At 35.1% G+C, this 21,424-nt stretch overlaps 1 protein-coding gene across 2 annotated transcripts in view; it reads left to right on the top strand.

The window, feature by feature from the left end:
* NKAIN2 (sodium/potassium transporting ATPase interacting 2) overlaps positions 1–21,424 on the top strand; it is an 838,713-nt gene that overhangs the window by 508,146 nt on the left and 309,143 nt on the right. For both annotated transcript variants that reach the window (XM_056125230.1, XM_056125231.1), the window contains exon 2: positions 2,199–2,336. In XM_056125230.1, the coding sequence (XP_055981205.1) occupies positions 2,199–2,336 (138 nt within the window). The remainder of the gene's footprint in view (positions 1–2,198; positions 2,337–21,424) is intronic.

Here is a 21,424-nt window from a genome sequence, read left to right on the forward strand (position 1 = left end):
ATTTATAGAAAGTACCTTAAGAAACAGAGCTGTATGACTGGAGAAATTAATACAATGGATAGGGCACTTGCCTTTCATGTGGCAGATCTGGGTTCAGTCTCAGGCATCTCATATGGATCCTCAAACCTGCTGGTCTAGTAGTGATCCCTGAGTGCAGAGCCAGGAGTAATTCCTGAGCACTGGTGGGTGTGACCCCCACTACCTCCAAAAACAAAACCAACAAATAAACAAACAAACAAAAAGCAATAGAGCTTTATAGTCACAGAGATTAACACAGAGCTAAAGGCACTTAATATGCACTGGGGCCAAGGTGGATCCCTGAGCTCCACCAGGATGATCCTGTGGCAGAGCCAGGAATAAAGTGCTGAACACTTCTCGCTGTGACCACAAACCCCCACCCACAAAAATAAAATAACTAGAGTTTTTAGGCAGTTGTCATGGATTTATTTTCTCTCTCTCTCTCTCTCTCTCTCTCTCTCTCTCTCTCTCTCTCTCTCTCTCTCTCTCTCATTGTCTTTTGGGAAAATGTGCTATACAATTAAAGATAGCACAGAGGGTGGGGTGTTTGCCTTGCACACGGCCCAACCCGGGTTTGATTCCCAGCATCCCATATGGTCCCCCGAGCACGGCCAAGAGTAATTCCTGAGTGCATGAACCAGGAATAACCCCTGTGCATCGCTGGGTGTGACACAAAAAGAAAAAAAATAAGTACATTTAGAATAATGATAATCAAGAAGCCTCAAGCTAAGCCAGAGATATTTAAAGGTGTATGATCTGTTTCAAGAGTTAATATATCTTTCTGACAAAAAAAATGCATCATTAAAGCACAGTGGTGTTAGTAACTTAGGAGTTTTAAAACTCTTTTCTTTCAAAACTTGTTAAAAATATTTTTAATAGAACATTGATGTTTTTTAATGTTTTACTGAGCAGTCTATTATATTTTTTACCTGAGGGCAGGTAGGAACAATAAAGCTGAATTTTAATCACACCATTTTCCTTTTTATGATTTGACAGAGACTCACCTGCTATCCAGGTTTGAATTTTCCATACAAAAAGACTTTTCTATCTGCTGGCCAATTTAAATGCCGTTTTTTACTGTTGATTTTACTGTTGGCTGGTTAGATTGTTGGCAATTTGTTTTGTTTGTCTGTTCTTCTTGCTTATTTTTGTTCATATACGTTAACTGTAACTTTTAAAGCACAGATTAATGAAGGGTAATTATATTATTATCTCCCTACTTGTTTGCCTGTTTTTTCTGCTCACTTTTGTTCACATCTTAATTGTAATTTTTAAAGCACAGCTTAATGAAGGGTAATTTTATATTAGCACCCCTACATTTATGAGTGATGCTTTATTTTTACAATAATCTTCTACTATTTTATTTATTTTATTTGGTTGGAGAAGTTTGGGTCAGCAATAATCAGAGACTATCCCTGTCTCTGCTCAGTAGTCATCCCTGAAGGTGTCCAGGGGACCACATGTGGTATCCAATGGAGATCATGGTTGCAGTTGCCTGCAAAACAAGTGCTTGATCCCCTATACTATCTTTTTGACCCTACTTTGCATTACCTTAATTTGTTTTGGGATGTATATGAGACAAAGGAGACAACCAAAAGTCATGGTTGTTCTATAATACAGTATGTTTTGTGTTTAAAAAGATCCTAGACAATACTCAGATATCCTATATTTTTCCTAATGAGGATTAAGAACTGCCCCCAGTGCCCCAGAAAAGAGAGTGGCTTATGGAGAACACAGGAGTGACTTTGTGGCAGATCCATGTCTGGACATCTTGAGTGCTGTAGTTATTTTTCCTCTACATTGACCCCCTTTGCGCTACTGACAATGTACAGTGTGACATGTGAGCAGCCCCTAACAGCAAATCTTTTGTATGGACTTTGCTTCCCAAATTTGCTGGATGATGACTTCAGGAGTTTGACAGTGCATATGACAATATAATTTATCCTGTGACTGCACAGATGACATCCTGTGAATCCTGCTTGATACCTCTGAAAGAATTGTTCTTTGATGGATTAGAACTGTCTAGGAATCCCCAGTTTCCATAGTTTCCCTTTAAAATATTATGTTCAATTTTAGGTAGATACAAATGCCAGATAGGGTAACACAGTAATAATTTCTAAATTGCAATGTGATCCTAAATGCTACCCCTTTCTCATCTATGTCCTGTTTTCCTCTTCTAGGTTTGTGTGCTGGAGAGGCAAATATTTGACTTCCTTGGATATCAGTGGGCACCTATCCTGGCAAATTTTGTACATATTATTATTGTCATTCTTGGTTTATTTGGAACTATTCAATATAGACCTCGTTACATAACCGGAGTAAGTATACTTTCCAGATAATTATTTTTAATTTAAGTAGAAATAAATAACTACAGAGGTCTTCAAAACTTATATGTGTATAATGTTCTTGTAATTCTAAATTTGCATATAGCTTAAAAAATACATCAATAGTAATTAAAACTGTGGTTTAATAGTATATGAAAGTGAATGGAAGTAGATTTTATTTCCATAAATTATGCTTTCAGCAAATAGCTCCATGCAGTGAATAGCAGACCTATGCCTTATATTTATGAGTTATAAAACTAATACCTCTCCTTTAACAATCTTAATGTATTTTCCTCATTTAATAAATTGAATACTATTTTTAATAAACAGAATTAGATATATAGTTTTGACAGGGAGACAGTATTCAGAAAGGGGTTAATATTTTGAGAGTCAGAATTCTGAGCCATAGTCTCTCAGTATTCCATAATTCTCTTTGGCTGAAAGTATTTTGCATTCCCACTCAAGTTTAACTTACTTAACATAAAAGTGAATTCCAACAATGTTGCAGTTGCTATGGGAACCATAACTTAGAAATTTTTGCTTTTGTATGTGGCTCAGATCTCAGGCATGACTCTTCATTAATATAGTCTTTTTTTTTTAGTTTCATCATTTTTTTCTAGTTCTTATACTTTTAACAAAGGAAATGACTATAGGCATTTAAAATTATAAAGCAGGTTTGTCGTAAAAGCATATATTTAAGATAGCACTGCCAAAGCTTGGCCTTACTCAACATACACCAGCAGGATGTCTTCACTTTTACAAAGGTCTCTTACACATAAAAGATGCCCTCCTATGGCCTCATCTCTCAGACATAGGGAATCTAGATAAAGTTTATTGGTGCTGAAACAAGCAGTATGGTGGGAACTAGGGCCCAGGGTTCCATTAACTGATTAAGAATGTAAAGCATGGCCTTAATCTTTTCCTGTAGGTACACACCCAATGAAGTGTGTATCATCAGCGAGTGTTTAGCCATGGAAGTCTTGCAAAGAGAAGGATGTGTTCTATTGCAGCATAAAGTTTTAAATGCTTAGCATATCACAGTATTGTTCATAACCTCATGTAAGTTTTCATTTTATCTGATACAAGGTAGATAGTATAGTGTTTGGAGTGAGTCTGAAATCATAGTGCCAGGTTTGCTTCTTGCTTCTCACAAATCCCTTGTGATTTTAGCAGCAGCGTCACTTCATCTTAGTTTTCTTACTTGAAAAATGAAAGTAATAAATATATTAACTCATATGTTTCAGTTCATTGTTGTACTATTATCCACAAAAGGAAAGAATGTTAACATGTGTTTTCTATTTCATTACACGGAAACTCCTTCATAATTTTATTTTCATAACTAATGTTACTCTACAGATAGTTATCTGTAAATATTTTGACAAATGATTGGAGATATTAAGATGCCTTCATATAATGCTTTAAATCTAAAGGTTCCTAGTAAATTTCAGCTATAGTATTTGGTATTATTGAAAATGATATCATATCAGATAGACTGACAAGCAATTTAAAATATTTAACTGTTCTAAGTTTCTAGTTGAAATCTTTCTGTCTCTTTAATTCCAAGCTGCGACAACTTTTTAAAAAATTTGCAGTACTTTCAAATATATGAAATTATAATTCCATCTCTTTAACTAAAATGCGTACTTGCAAATCTTTTCAAGACAAGCCGCTTGGCAAGGAGTTAGGATGTTATGAGACACCTATAAAATTGTTAGAATTTTTTTGATAGCTGAATGTCTGGATTTTTTCTGAGGTCTAACAATGTGATTTAGAGCTACATCTTTGATTTGATCTTGACTTGCAAAAAACATTCTGAATTTGATATTTTCTTTGAGACAATGTCTTACTTGAAAAATCTGTTGCCAGCTGGGGTGTCTGTAAATGCAAAATTTTTTATTTTTCAACTCAGCAAGTCCCGGATTGGAAATGTATCCTTTAAAGTCTGTGTAGAAACAGCATTGTTACTTCTTTAACTTATACTTTCATGTATGTGTAGCTAAAGGATGACAAATAACAGTCAACATTTTGTTTGAAAATCCCCTTATATATAAATTCAGTTTATATTTTCTCATTTTCTGGTTGCTGCAGGGAAGAGTTGGGCTGATTATTCCAATAGTAATTCTCCTAATAATTCATGTTTCCATCCTTCCAAAACCTGTGCTTATCATTCTTCTAGGTTGAACAAGTGTCTCTTTGTGCCCTCTGTTCTGTACATGAGAGTCTTAGAACAGACACCTGGGGCACTAGAGAGTTATAATAGCAGGTAGGGCGCTTGCCTTACACATGGTTAACCCGGGCTTGATCCTGGCATCACATATGATGAGCCCTGCCAGGAGTGATTCCTGAGTGCAAACCCAGGTGTAAGCCCTAGGTACCACCAAGTGTGCTCCTCCCCCTGCACACACACACACACACACACACACACACACACACACACACATACACACACACACACACTGCATGCAAACAAAAAACCTGAGCTGTGGAAACTGGTGAGAGAGCAGGAATCATGCACTTTGCATGCAAGAATCCAGGGTCTATTCCACAGGCACATATGGTCACCCAAGCACTTGATCATTGCCAGATACAGCACAAAAAGAACACCAAGAAATTTGAATAAAACTTACATAGTGATAAACTGAATGCTTTACGATTATTTCTCAATAAAACAGAACTGTTTTTGTTCAGTAGTATCTTTCAATTTCTGATACCTGTATCTATCTATGTTTCAGTGTGACCTCTGTATAATGAATCATTTCTATGAAGATTTTTTCTTTATTTATGTGATTTAATGGTCATGATTCCATGTTAAAAGTCAAAGAAACTCTAAAACAATGGGAACGTGACATAAAATAGAATTAAGAATTTTCAGTTTACCCAAAGATGATAAATGCATTTCAATTAAAAGAAACTTGAATTAAATCATAGGTAACAGAATTTCTGGTTAGTAAATAATCTTGGCTTTGAAGAAAATTTGTAATTAGGGGCAAACTTTAATAACAATAATGTGTTACACTGCCTAAGAAATTTTTACCATATCTCTGTGCATTGAACTTAGAAAATTAATATTAATTTTTATCCTATAAAAATATAAGCCATAATGATATGTATATTCCATTTTATATTTTATAACATAAAGCAACTTAGTATAAAATATGGAAAATTATTTTGTAATTTCACAACCAAACATTATTTTTGTATTTTCCATACTACCCTAGGGAATATGGAAATAAAATATGTTTGTTACACTATATATTCAAATATATGTTATGATTTCTTTAGTACTGCATCAAATAATACTATTCAATTATATGTTTCACGTTTCACACCTTGCTATATGTAAGTATATACATATATATCTCTCATTTTACCCATAGTGTGTTAGTGTTTATCTTGTCTATTCAAATATATTAATCAATATACACATATGTACATAATAAATTAAATATATTTACTCTCTGTAATTCATTTTTATTTTGAAATTTATATTTTATGTTTTAATGCTATATTACCTCTGTAATCACTCTGTTGATTTTGGAATTTATAAAATTTGAATATCTTTTTTAAAATACTGTATCGCTTCAAGACAAATGCTTTGAAATAGCATCCAGGAAAAGGGTATTCCTTTTACTGTTACTTGCTCTTTACAAAGAGTTTCAAATTATTGATGAGACATTTTATTTTATGAAAATATTTTTACAGGAATGCAAATATAGTCTGAAACAATAAGCACATAGTGCCAAATTGAATTTAAATCTATTGGTAATGAGTTCTGTTTCCTTTACTAATATTCTTTTCCATAAGAGCAAAGAAGAATTTAAAATAGTTAATTGGAACAAGAACTCATTAGTAGCTTTTGAAGGCCTCTGGCATTTTAAAGAATATAAATATGTTGAAGAAAGTGAAATAGATTATTTCAATTTCAGGCAAAGGAAATATGAAATCAGGATCCTTAGAAAGAATCTGTCTTTTGTTATTTACAACAACATGAAATCCTAAAGAAAACACCATATTAACTCTGGTTGTTTTATTCATAAATAAAAACGTACAATGTCTTTCATGAAAACATTACCTTGTGTCACAGTTGAAATTGTCCTATAAATCTTCATTTGGGATGCAATTTTGAATTCCAATGCTTGCTATTAATAGTACAAGCTTGTTATTGCTTAACACGGAAAGAAATATCTAGTTGTGCTGTTTTAGACTTCTTAAAATAATCCAAGGAGTTGTTTGTGTTTCTGGTAACGATACATCTTTCTTCATGATATTGCCAAAGGAACATTTTGTCAGAACAATATTTTCTTATTCTATCCTTCTTTCCTAACATTTCTCTATTTCTCCTAACCCACTTCATCCCTCCCATCTCCATTCCTCCTTCCCATCTACTCACACCTATCTAGTGCCATATCCCCTTCCTTACCTTCTTCACTCCTATCTAATCCCATACCCACTTCTTCCTTCCCACCTCCCCTATGTACCTTCCTTACTTCCTCTCGCTCTTCATTCTTACCACTTAATTAAATTATTTAAAAAAATGTTGTAGGGGGTGGCCCTATTGACTTTATCAAAGAGACTCAGTCCTGAACTAGAAAAAAACTTAAAATACTAAACATCCTTTTGAAACTGGTAAAGACAGAGATGATAGAGTAAAACAACACTATTCTAAAGTTTATAGAAATCAGGATAAGCATTAGCATCATTATCATCATTATTACTTTTATTATTATTTCCAAACTCCTTAGAGTTATGCTTTGATACTATTTTCCTAAAATCTTGTAAATCGCACATTAACTTCTTAGTTCTTTCAACCAACTCATATGACTAGCAAAAGGACTTGAGCCCCATGCCCCCTAATTCTGAACCCTTTACTGAGAAGCCATGAGAAGAGCAAATCATGTTTTATGAATGAAATGGTATTGGTTAAATTGCTGGAATTTTAAAATTCATCATTTATTTTGAAGAGCATTTAGAAATTTAAATTATGAGGTTGGGGATGTAGCTCACGGCAGAGATTTTGCTCCAAATATATGAGACAAAGTTTAATTCCTAGCACTGCCAAAATAATCAAAACAAAAAAAGTATTTTGAATCCACTAAATTGCAATAAATTATATTCTGCTTTTCATATATGAATCTGTATCAAGGATTGCATTTAGCTTCTCTTTTAGTGAGAAATGATTCCATGTCTCAAGAATAAAAAACAATTAAACCATAAATGATGGATTTTGAATAATCTAGAACATTATCACAGACACCTTAATTTCCAGAAACAGTGGTATCGAATAGTATTTCTTTATTATTACTATTAGGACATCATAAATTTCAAAGTTATTTGCAGTAAAGTTTTAAGGCATATAGTATTCCAACATCAATCTCTCCTCCAGTTTCAGCTTCCTTCTACCAAGGTTCCCAGGTTCCTTTCCATCACACAATTTCCCACTTTGATCAGCACATTTTAAAATTCAATTATTATATTTTGGATCTCATGGTGACAGTTGTTGGCTCTGTGGTTTTAGATATATATATGTATATCTCCATATATATATATATATATATGTACATATACACACTGATACCACTAATGTGCCCAAGATCTGTGACCTCTGTCCCTGTTACCTCCTGCCTGTGTCTTCTTACACCCCTCATCCCCATCCCATCCCCACACCTTTGATGTATTTACTTCTTATCCTCCTAATTTCTGTAATCTAGGGTCAAGGGTAATTTAAATTTCCTGCACTTTGACCTTGCATTCACTTGTCGTGTTATTCTGTCACTATAGATAAGTGAGATCATCTGGTATTTGTCCACCTTAATCTCATGTGTTTCACTTAACCTGATACCCTCCAGCGTCATCCAAGTTGCAGCAAATTATATGATTTCATCCTTCCTTGAAGCTGCATAGTATTCTGTTGTGTACATGTAACATCCTTCATTATCCACTGTTCTTTCATTGTACATCTAGATTCTGTATTCTGGCTGTTGTAATAAGTGCTGCTATGAATAAGGGTGTGGAGATGTCCTTTTGAATGAATTTTTTTTTTTGTCCTGGAGGAAGACACTAAAAACAGGAATAGTTGGATAGTATCGCAACTCTTAGAATATTGCTCATTTTCTTTATAATAGTCTACACTTTTATAGCAGTAATCATTAATGTGCATGTATATATAAATGTATAGCTATGCAATTATATATTAAGGACAATTTGTCTTATCCATATTTGTTATTTTAAGGAGTTTCAAATAACTAATAGAAAAAATATTTTTGTGTTTTTGAAAAATACTCATTGACACTGAAGTATTTATGAATGTATATTTATTGCAATTTTTCAATCACTTAAACTAAGAATACAATTACTAACACTAAAATTAAATGAAAGGAAAAGATTTAGATTGTTTTCTTATTTTATTATGAATTATCAAGACTAAAATAATGTGGCTAAAGCAAATTTGACAGAGCTGGGTCATGATGATTAGAAGTCAATATATATATAAATCTTTATTCTTTTGTTTGAAGAATAAGAAAGTATAAGACCATGTAAGATAGCCATACTCATTTTTCTAAAATAATACAAAAAATAACTGAATAATTAATTTTTCATATTTTGGTTTTAAGTGATAGTTTTTTTTTAATTTTTGCTATTCCCAAAGTACAGATTGTGCATTTCTACAGCAAAAGATTGTACTATATAAGTAATATATTATATTGTAGCAATATGCATATATCATACAACATATGAATATACCATATATTACAATATATTATCTCATATGTAATATAATATGTGCATATATAGTATAATAAAATGCACATATAAAGTATGCAATATATATATTTTGGCAGAAATATTCCTGTCAACAGTGTTTGTACATTGACACACATTTGTCTCCCCACTGAGGGAAGAAACTGGTAATAACTAGACAGTTTCAGAACACATTCTCCCATTTTGATTTTGTAAAATTACTTTCCTTGAGCAAGCTTGCTAAATAACAGAAGCCATTCTAAACTATGAAATTTTGGAGTCTACAAAATCACTTAAAAAACCCAAAACAAAGCTAAAGCCCATTTTCTAAAATCATTCCGATGTGAATATTTGGGAACAATATACTCATGTCATAGGATCTATAAAAACTACTAGTCACAACACAGTTTGTAATGTGGGGTGAATAACTTTAAATTGCTGAATTTAGCTAACACTGATGATTAACCATAGTTTGAATTTCAATTGATCATGGAATTCATGTGATACAGAATGTTACCAATAGCCATAAAAAAAGAGGCACATTCTACTGTCTGTATTCCAGGTAAAATGATTCCTACCATCTAATACTTTGCCTCTCTAAAAAGTGATGTAAAAAAATGTGTTACCTCGGCATTTTTTTTTTCTGGGAAATGAATAATCTGTATTTAAGCCATTGTTTTGTTTCTTGTATTCAGGAGAAAATTATCCAAAAGAAAACTTATTGCTGCTATAGAGTTAAAAGTTTACACATTATGTGTTCAGGACAGAAAATCAATGTAGATTAGAGATGAAGAGACTTGAAAAAGTAGTAAATTAACAGTGTTCCTAATGACTTAGCGTACTTGTGAAAATAAGTCTTTTCCCATAAGGCTGGGAGAGGGGGAAAATATCATTACAAGTTTTATAGATTTAGCCTGTAGTCCTAAAATAAATGTAATAATGTAACATGGTGAAAGCAATTTATTCTCAAAACAATGTATTCCCTTGGGGAAATGTGGGCCATTTATTCTACAAGAAGATCTTTGTTCTCTGATTCTGGTGTTAAACTGTGACTAAAGATTTATAGAAACTGGTAAATATAAGTAATCAAATTTTGACAGTCTAAACTCATATTTGGAAATCATTTGGAAAAAAGTTGGAGACTTGAAATGTAGGTATATGTGTGTGTGTGTGCATATATTTATGTATGTATCTCTTTTCTAAAATAAAAATATCAAATTAGTTTAAGAAGATAATTTTGAAAAGGACTGAAACTTACAGTAAAAGTGGTTTTCCTTCTCCCTCTCCATCTGTTCTAATGTCTTTATAGGGGCATATATGCTGTAGGAGGTCTATGAAAACAAAGTCATTGTGTATAATTTAGTTTTGGGGTTACAATTTCTTTTATATTATTTGCCTACCCCATTCCATCCCCCAATATTTGTGCACAAACACACCCTGTGGAATTTCTGAGTACATTTATTTCATTGTTGTATGAAGAAAACAGCCTTACAATATATATTATACTATATTTAAACTCAATCTCAGTTCATCTATTTCTTGTTTTTATTTTAATCATATTTGGGAAATTCATCGTTTTCTTGTTTAAATTTATATCATTTAAAATATACTTGGCTATGACTTTATCCAGGGGGCATCTTCTTAAATAATCTGGCTTTCTTTTCTAAAAATTTTATTCATAGTTTTTTTTCATACATCTAAATGGATAGCTCTCAAAACCTATTTATCGGGCTAAGGTCATGGGATAGGTTTTAATTTTCTTAGATCCTATGTATTTTCTATTTGCTATTGTTCACAAAAAGTCCTAAAATAACTTTACAAGATATATACTTTCTAAGCATATTCTAAATTTATTCCTGTAAAAACTTTACTAGATTTAGAATTCATGATAGACTATTTTTTTTCTGTTAGCTTGAGGTGGTTGGTCAGTTATTTCCTAGGAAGCTGTATTAGCAATGAAAAGTATGATGTAAATCTGTTCTTTCTTGTGCAGCTAATTAAAAAGAAGTTCCTTCAAATTAATTTTGGCTTCATTGATTTAATATTTCAAAATAAGATGTTTAAGAGTAGATGTAATTTGGGGCTGAAGAGTTAGTCCAGTTAATATGGTGTTTAACTTGCACATGGCCAACCCAGATTTACTCTTTTAACTCTACACCCACTGTGAGTTTTTTCAGCATAGAGCCAGGAGCAAGCACTCAGCAAGACAGGGATGGGCCCAAAACCAAACTAACAAACCAATATCATTAGTAAGTATAATTTAAAAGTCTGCAGTCCCTTTTGAGTTGAAGATTTATGGAGTCCTTTTAATTGTATAAATTGCATATATCATTTTTAATGTTCATTAAAATTTTTATTTTATTTTTAATTATTTTTCCCTTTATTTATTTATTTTTTTAACAGTTGTAGATTTACAAAATTTTGTGCTTGGGTTTCGATTATACAATGATCAGATACCCATCCCTCCACCAGTGCCCATTTTCCACCACCATGGATAATATCCCCCCACCCCCATCCCCCCATCTCCCCCTGTCTCTGTGGCAGGGCAATCCCCTGTGTTCTCTCTCTCCTTTTGGGTGTTGTGGTCTGCAAAAGAGGCATTGAGTGGCAAACATGTTCAGTCCATAGTCTACTTTCGACATGCATCTCCCCTCCAGGGAGGATCCTCCAAACATCCTTTATTTGGTGCTCCCTTCTCTATCTGAGCTGCCCTTTCCTCTAGGATACCCGGCTGCCTCTAAGTTATGGAGTAATCCTCCTGTTGCTGATCTCAGCTATTCTTGGGTATTAATCTCATAATTTGTTACTTTATATCCCCCAGATGAATGCAATCTTTCTATGTCTATCCTTCTCTTTCTGACTCACTTCGCTTAGCACGTTCCTTTCCATATTGTACCACTTGTATGTAAATTTCATGACTTCATCTTTTCTAACAGCTACATAGTACTCCATTGTGTAGATGTACCAAAGTTTCTTTAACCAGTCATCTGTTCTTGGGCATTCAGGTTTCTTCCAGTTTCTGGCTATTGTAAAGAGTGCTGCAATGAACAAACAAGTGCAGATGTCACTTCGACTATACATCTTTGCCTCTCTGGGATATATTCCCAGGAGTGGTATTGCTGGGTCAAATGGGAGCTCAATTCCTAATTTTTTGAGAATCGTCCATACTGTTTTCCAGAAGGGCTGAACCAGTGGACATTCCCACCAACAGTGAAGGAGTGTCCCTTTCTCGCCACATCCACGCCAGCATCGGTTGCTTTTGATCTTTTGAATGTGGGCCAGTCTCTGAGGTGTGAGATGGTATCTCATTGTGGTTTTGATCTGCATCTCCCTGATGATTAATGATGGAGAGCATTTTCTCATGTGCTTTTTTGCCATTCGGATTTCTTCTTTGAGAAAGTTTCTGTTCATTTCATTGCCCCATTTTTGGATGGGGTTGGATGTTTTCTTCTTGTGGAGTTTAACCAGTATTTTGTATATCCTGGATATCAACCCCTTGTCAGATGTGTACTCGGTGAATATCCTTTCCCATTCTGTAGACTGTCTTTGTATTTTGGTCACTGTTTCTTTGGAGGTGCAGAAGCTTCTTAGTTTAAGATAGTCCCATTTATCTATCTCTGTTTTCACTTGCTCGGCCAGTGGCGTGGCATCTTTGAAGATACCATTAGCTTCAATGTCATGGAGGGTTTTTCCAACTTTATCTTCAATGTACCTTATGGTTTCTGGTCTGATGTTGAGGTCTTTAATCCATTTTGATCTTACTTTTGTACATGGTGTTAGGCAGAGTTCTGAGCCTATTTTTTTGCATGTAGCCGTCCAGTGATGCCAACACAATTTATTAAAGAGGCTTTCCTTACTCCACTTCACATTACTTGCACCTTTATCAAAGATTAGATGAGCATATGATTGAGGAGAGATGTCAGTGTATTCAACCCTGTTCCATTGGTCTGCAGTTCTGCCTTTGTTCCAGTACCATGCTGTTTTAATTATTACTGCTTTGTAATAGAGTTTGAAGTTAGGGAGGTTGATTCCTCCCATTTTCTTTTTCCCAAGAATTGCTTTAGCTACTCGTGGGGGCTTATTGTTCCATATAAATTTCAGGAGTGTTTGCTCCATTTCTTTGAAGAATGTCATGGGTATCCTTATAGGAATTGCATTGAATTTATACAATGCTTTCGGTAGTATTGCCATTTTGACAATGTTAAGTCTCCCGACCCATGAGCAGGGGATATCTTTCCATTTCCTCATGTCCTCTTTTTATTTCCTGAAGTAGTGTTTTGTAGTTTTCTTTGTACAGGTCCTTTACTACCTTAGTTAAGCTGATTCCTAGGTACTTGATTTTTTGGGGTACAATTGTGAAAGGGATTGTTTTTTTCATGTGCTTTCTTCTCTCTCACTGTTTGCGTATAGGAAAGCCATGGACTTTTGGATATTGATTTTGTAGCCTTCAACTTTACTATATGAGTCTATTGTTTCTAGGAGTTTTTTGGTGGAGGTTATTGGGTTCTCTAAGTAGAGTATCATATCATCTGCGAATAGTGAGAGCTTGATTTCTTCCTTTCCTACATGAATGCCCTTAATATCTTTTTCTTGCCTAATCGCTATTGCAAGTACTTCCATTACTATATTGAACAGCAGTGGAGAGAGTGGGCATCCCTGTCTCATCCCTGATCTTAGAGGGAAGGCTCTCAGTTTTTCCCCATTGAGGATGATGCTTGCTGTAGGATTGTGGTAGATGGCTTTAATTATGTTTAGGAAGGTCCCCTCTATACCCATTTTGGCTAGGGTTTTCATCATAAAGGGGTGCTGGATCTTGTCAAATGCTTTCTCTGCATCTATTGATATAATCATATGCTTTTTATCTATTCTTTTGTTGATATGATGGATTATGTTGATTGATTTTCGAACGTTAAACCATCCTTGCATCCCTGGGATGAATCCTACTTGGTCATGGTGTATGATCTTTTTGATGAGTAGTTGGATTGTATTTGCTAGTAGTTTGTTGAAGATCTTTGCATCTGTGTTCATCAGGGATAACAGCCTGTAATTCTCTTTCTTGGTGGTATCTCTGTCTGCTTTTGGTATCAGTGTGATATTTGCTTCGTAGAAACTGTTCGGAAGTGTTTTTGATATTTCAATTTCGTGGAAAAGCTTAAAGAGCATTGGTAGTAAGTCCTGTTTAAAGATTTGGAAGAATTCACTAGTGAATCCATCTGGGCCAGGACTTTTGTGCTTCGGGAGACTTTTTATTACCATTTCAAATTTCTTGATGGTGATAGGTCTGTTCAGGTATTCCAGGTCTTCTTGGTTCAGCCTTGGGAGTCTGTAGGTGTCTAGGAATTTATCCATTTCCTCGAGGTTTTGATGTTCCGTGGCATAAAGCTTCTCAAAGTACTCCCGGAGGATCCTCTGAATTTCTGTGGTTTCTGTTGTAATGACCCCCTTTTCATTTCTGATTCGGTTTATTAGGGTTTTCTCTCTCCCTTTCTTTGTGAGTTTTGCTAGAGGCTTATCGATCTTGTTAATTTTCTCAAAGAACCAGCTTTTGGTTTCATTGATCTTTCAGATTGTTTTTTGGGTTTCCATCTCGTTAATCTCTGCTCTGAGTTTTATTATTTCCTTTCTCCTGTTCGGGTTGTGCTCCTTTTTTTGGTCCTTCTCCAAGCTCTTAAGCTGTGAGGTTAGGTTACTTATGAGTGCTCGCTCCTCCTTCCTGAGGAATGCTTGTAGAGCTATAAACTTTCCTCTTAACACAGCCTTTGCTGTGTCCCATAAGTTTTGGTAACTCGCGTTCTCATTTTCATTCGTTTCTAGGAAACTTTTGATTTCCTCTTTGATTTCCTGTCTAATCCACTCGTTGTTCAATAGTGCACTGTTTAATTTCCAGGTGTTTGATTTAGTTTTCTGTTTTTGTGTGTGATTTACTTCTAATTTCAGCGCATTATGGTCTGAGAAGATTGTTGATACAATCTCTATCTTCTTAATTTTATGGAGGCATGTTTTGTGGCTCAGCATTTGGTCTATCTTGGAGAATGTTCCATGTATGTTTGAGAAGAATGTGTATTCAGCTTTTTGTGGATGAAGTGTCCTGTATATATCTACTAAGTCCCTTTCTTCCATTGTTTCCCTCAAATGAAGTATGTCCTTGCTAAGCTTGAGTCTGGTTGATCTATCAAGAGGTGACAAAGCAGTGTTGAAGTTTCCCACTAGTATTGTGTTGCTATTGATGTCTTTTTCCAAATCTATGAGTAGTTGTTTTAAGTACTTTGCTGGTCTCTCATTAGGTGCATATACATTTATTATTGTAAGTTCTTCCTGTTGTACAGATCCTTTGATCAATAAGAAATGGCCTTCACTGTCTCTTATGACCTTCCTCACTCTGAAATCGATGTGGTTTGATATAAGGATGGCTACCCCAGCATTTTTATGGGAGCTGTTTGCCTGTAGGATTGTTTTCCAGCCTTTGACTCTGAGTCTGTGTTTGCTTTGACTATTGAGATGCATTTCTTGCAGGCAGCAGAATGTTGGGTTCAATTTTCTAATCCATCCTGCCACTCTATGTCTTTTAATTGGTGCGTTTAGCCCAATGACATTGAGAGAGATTATTGTTACGGGATTTTGTCCCATTGTTCTGTTGAAATTTGGTGTATTTGAGGGGCCTTTCTTGCCTTAAATTAGCCCATTTAGTTGTTCTTGTAACCATGGTTTTGAGTCTATGAAGTTCCTGAGCTGTTGTTTGTCTGTTAAACTGTGTGTTGTTCCTTCTATTATGAATGAGAGTCTTGCTGGGAAAAGTATTTTTGGGGAGGCACTTATTTCATTGAGTTTTTTCACCATGTCCCACCACTGTTTTCGGGCCATGAGGGTTTCATCAGAAAAATCAGCTGTGAATTTTAAGGATGCTCCTTTGTAAGAGATTTCTTTCTTCGATCTTGCTGCTTTCAGAATTTTGTCTCTGTCTAAGGTTTTGGTCATTTTGATCAGAATGTGTCTTGGGGTATTTTTATTTGGATTTCTTCTAGCTGGTACCCTTTGGGCCTCCTGAATGTGGTCACAAGTTTTCTTCAGCTCCAGAAATGTTGTAGCAATGACGTCTTTGACAGTTTCTTCTTCATCAAGGTTTTCTTCCTGTACCTCTGGGACTCCAATAATTCTTATGTTACCCCTCTTGGCTTCATCACGATCTTCTCTTGCCATCTGTTCCCGAATTGTGAGTCTCTTTTCCATATTCTGGTCTTTTCTGGAGAGTCTCTGAACTTCACCTTCGAGCTCACTGATTCTGTTCTCTGCCGCTGTTACTCTGCTGCTGAGGCCTTCCACTGAGCTTTTCAATTCGCCTATGAGATTTTTCAGGTCTGACATTTCTGATTGCATTTTCCTCATTTCTGCCTTCAGATCCTCTTGTCTTCTATTGGCATTGCTTCCCATTGTTTCTTTTAATTCCCTAAGCATCCTAAGTAGCTCCCTTCTGAATTCCTTGTCAGAGAGGTTGTCTAACACTACAGTACTGTTGGTGTCATCTGGGCTAGACTCTTCAATATGAAAGTTTGGTGGGCTTTTGCGTTGCTTTACCATTGTGAGAGGTGTGGTTTAGTTCTTCACGTTCACTGTTACTATTCTGCTTGATATGCAGTGTGAGTTAAGATAGGCTTATGAGTTATTGTCTACTGTGTTTCTAGTGGCTGAGATAAAATAGAGAATTTTCCATCTAAGAAGGTAGCTTATGGTTCCTATGGCATACGTAGTGGGAAAATATTTTGCGGCCACCTTAGCGGCCGCGGATCCGGAAAGAGTCCCTGGCACTGGGCGAGGAGTTGGGAATGTCTCTTGTTTGGAATTGGAGCCGTTCAGCTTTGTTGCCCAGAGCTGGGCCTCCGTGCCTGTCCCGCGCAGATCAGGGGTTGAAAACCGACTTTCTAGGGGCTGGATCTAGCTGCTCATGCCCAGAGAGAGTCCCAGGCCCTTGGGGCCTTGCTGTACCTGTTTGGAATTGGAGCCGTTCAGCTTTGTTGCCCAGAGCTGGGCCTCTGTGCCCGTCCCTATTTTTAATTATTTTTTAATTTCCCCTTATACTTCATATAAACACTGTGGTTTATAAAGTTGTTCATGATGATTTGTTACAGGCATTCAGTATTAAAACACCAATCCCACGACCCTTACACCTTCCCTCCACCATTGTCTCCAATTTTCCCAACCACCCCTATGCCTACCCAATAGTAGGGACTCAAGAATTTATTTAATATTGATTATCAATAATTTAATAAGAGAATGATAAAAAAAAGTTTCCTTAGAAGAAAATTAGTGAAGATTGTTGTATCTCACCTTGAAGCAATTAAGTCCTTGTATAAGAGATTACTACAATACTGTACATGTTAAGCCTTCTGTGTTTATATTTTGTTAATTGTGATTGATTGTCTTTTGCATTATGTCTCATACAATTCCTGTGTGCGACTACTGGTTTATCAGTGTTGTAGTGTTTAAGACATTTCAGGAAGTCCAGATTTTTTACAAGGTGATAGAGCTGGGGTTAAATTTTTAACCCAGTGGTGGCTTTGTGGTTTGCATGTGTGCATGTGTGCATGACTGATGGGGATTCCATAAGTACAGGAATATGGGAGAGGTAGCCCATCCCAACTCCTTGAAAGCCTTGTGATTTCAGTCACAAAACTCTCATACCTGAGTTTTTTTAGCAGATAAGTTTCTTGGTTAAGCCTCATTCTGAACGGTGGGGTCCAGCCAGGAGCATGGCGGCAATTGTGGAGTGTGGTAGCTTTCAGCTGAGGGAACCTCTGCTTGGGTGTGCCCTAAGTTGACCCACTCACCTCTGGGGTGCCCCTGATGACACAGCTTTTTGCGGGTATCTGGGAGAGTCTTCTGAAACCTGTTGGTATCTTTTAAGATTTATTTATGTTGTTCTATATTTTAACTACTTATATTGTTATCCCCAGAATTTCATGTTGGTAGATATTATATAACTGTATATTTATTAAATTTTATTTTTTCTTCAGCACTGATAAAAGCATGTCAATAATATAGCAAAGTTTTAAGGAGGTGGGAGATTTTTCCTAGTAGTTTGGCAGGACTTGCTGCTTCATAGAATTATTGATATCTGAGCTGAAATTTGGAGTATGAGTGATGTACCAATGAAAAGAGAGGAAAAGGCATTTAACAAATCAAATAACAATTAACAAAATATATCACATGAAGCTATTTAAAAATATTGTACTAATATTATTGATTTATATTAGATCCCCAAGAGTGCTACATATGAACTTTCTGGAAAAACACACTGAATATATTGACAGGGACCAGATTATGGAGAATATAATTGGCCCATCCTAAATTGTATGTATAGAGGATAAAGTAAAGTAAAGTAAAGGCCCTCCCGTTGATCATAGATTTGCTCGAGCGGGCCCAGTAACGTCTCCATTGGAGACTTTGTTGTTACTGTGTTTGGCATATCGAATACTTCACGGGGAGCTTGCCAGGCTCTGCCGTGTGGGCGAGATACTCTCGGTAGCTTGCCGGGCTCTCCGAGAGGGGCGGAGGAATCGAACTCGGGTCGGCCATGTTGACTGCGTACAAGGCAAACGCCCTACCGCTGTGCTATACTTTAGAGAATTAAACAGTTTATAGAGAACATTATCCTAAACTACTCTCAACATGCGGGTGATTTTCTATATCCTTGAAATTTCCTTATTCCATATGACAGCATTCACATCATTTGTAACTTACTAAACTTTGTTTTCATTTGTGTATTTTTCTTCTAATGTTTCATTTATGTTTTTGGATAATCAAACATGAGATAAATTTATAGCTTTTCACTCAGAAGATTTTGTATTTTATGCAAGTTTTATAGAGTAAATTGGGGAAACCTTTCAATGACTTTAAATTCAAAGTTCAAATATTAATCATTCCTATAACTTAGATTTGAAATCATCTAGTCTTAAAATTTTCATGAATGTACTATTTAATCATCCTTTTAATCTATTCTACAGTAATTGGACTTTTAAAGGTTTCCACTTACATAATTTTGATAATATAACTTTTGACACAGCATCTATTTTCTAGAGTTTTTGCTATATTTTACTTTCATAGAGTTCTAGTGGGCTGGAGCTATAGCACAGTGGTAGGGTGTTTGCCTTGCTCTCAGCCAGACCAGCTGAGCTGAGTTCGATTCCTCCCCCCCTCTCAAAGCCCGACAAGCTACCCAGAGTATCTTGCCTACACGTCAAAGCCTGGCAAGCTATCCATGATGTATTCAATATGTCAAACACAGTAACAACAAGCCCCAAAATGGAGATGTTACTGGGACCGCTTGAGCAAAATCGATGAACAATGGGAGGACAGTGACAGTGACAGTGACAGAGTTCTAATAATATGTGGTTCTCAGTGTCTTTCAAAACATAATGTTATTTTGTTTTTTTTCTTTTCTCTAGTTTTTTCTTATTCCATGCATATTTTCTGAATCATCAGAAAATTGCAATTGCTAAGTTCATAGCTATTTCATTAAAGCTGTCTCTCATATTACGCATTTTGTTGTATTAGGAAAAGGCAAAAATTTGAGGGTATTTGTAAATTTTTATGCCAGTGGTATGGCAGGCCCATGATGTGGATGCAAGCCCATTCTGAACTTCTTTAGTATAAGCTTTGTCAGAAAGCAGTTGTAGACAAAAACATTAAAATTTTTTAAAAGTTTTCAATGAATAAAAGATTGAATTCTTCTTTTGTTCTAAAACTCAGTAGTAATTTTGACATTGCCATGAGAGCCAAATTGACACTAAATAAAATGTTTGACTACAGAAATGTGTTGTGTAATATTTTCTATATTAGTTATTATATTTTAACTCAAAAATATTTGTGACAGTATTCTGAAACTGACCCTTTAGATGGCTTGTGAAAAGTTTGTGTCATGGGATGCTTTTTGATTTGTTCAGCTGTCAACTCAGTGTAATAGTTGTCATTTTCTTGGTCACTTCAGTGTGGTATTTGTAGACATCTTGTCAGTGGTTTTTGAAACACTGCCTCATCTGGGAACTCTGAGCAGTAGAACATGCTACTCATCCTCTGCAGTTAAACCCCATCATTTTCCAGAACACAGTTGAATCCTTTTCTCTTTTCCCTAATTTTCTCCTTCCTCTTAAAGGAAACACTATTGAAAATATTCTTTGTTGTTAAATGTTTAGATGCTTGTTTTGGATTAATTTTGTCTAGAATTTGTATGGTGGAGACCTAGTATGAAAAATTGGTGCATTTTACAAGAAGATGCCCTTTGGAAATTTAGCTGTTATTTTCCAAATAAATTATTTTTCCATATGATAAAACTCAGACCATGATAAATCCCTATTTAATTCTCAGGTCTTTTTTTTAATAAATATTAGTGTTTGATGAAGGGCTTAAATGCTTACATTTAAATGAAAGGGTTTGCTTTCAGAGTAGTTTTTCTCTAAGATTTATCATGAGGCAAATTTAGCATAGTTGCCATTCTGTCTTCTAACACCATTGTTTCTTCTTCCTTCTTGCTTTTATTTTCTTATTGTACTTATCCCTCTTGGTCTTTCTGGTTGATAGTTTATTATATTAATGCAGGATGCTTATTCAAATGTAGAAAAAATGGGTGAAATTTTAGATGGATTACTAGAATGGTAAAGTTTAGTTGGTAACTAAAAACTTTATATTGAAATATAACAGAGTTATTTGGGAATATTGAGGAAGGGGAGAGAGAAAGAGAGAGTACTAAATACATTTAAGATAACATGTGTCTCTTAAGTTTAGATCTCCTAGAACAAACATTTGGTCAATGTTGCTATGAATCAACACTGTGGAAATTAGATTCACCTACAAGAAAAATTATTAAAAGACAATAAAAATTATAAAAATGCATTTTAAGTAGTTTAATATATAATTTTATGAGGTGAAATTATAATATTTATAGTATCTTCTTTGCCCCACACTTTTCATACATGTGATTTAAGAGTGAATGAATTTCCATAAACCTAATAGAATTTGCTTTTAGATACTTAATACTAATACCTACTTCCAGGGAAGCATATACTTCAGATTCCTTTCAACTAAAAATTTTATAATGAACAGGGCAAAGTTTTCAAAAAATGTTATTCCTTTTCCACCAAAGGAAATTATCCGCATGTGCTTGCTTTCGTTTTTTTTCATAAAGTTGTGAAAGTAAACAGAACATCAGGGACCATTTGACATTATTTTCTCATACTTCTTTTTCTGTACCATGTGACTTCCTCCATCATAATTGAACCAACCCACTTCATTTTCAATTTTTCTAACATTCTATTAGGATGAAAATGAAATTATCCTGTACCTTTATGAATTCT

This window comes from Sorex fumeus, unplaced genomic scaffold (assembly GCF_029834395.1).
Source record: "Sorex fumeus unplaced genomic scaffold, SorFum_2.1 ptg000054l, whole genome shotgun sequence".
Classification (NCBI taxonomy): domain Eukaryota; kingdom Metazoa; phylum Chordata; class Mammalia; order Eulipotyphla; family Soricidae; genus Sorex; species Sorex fumeus.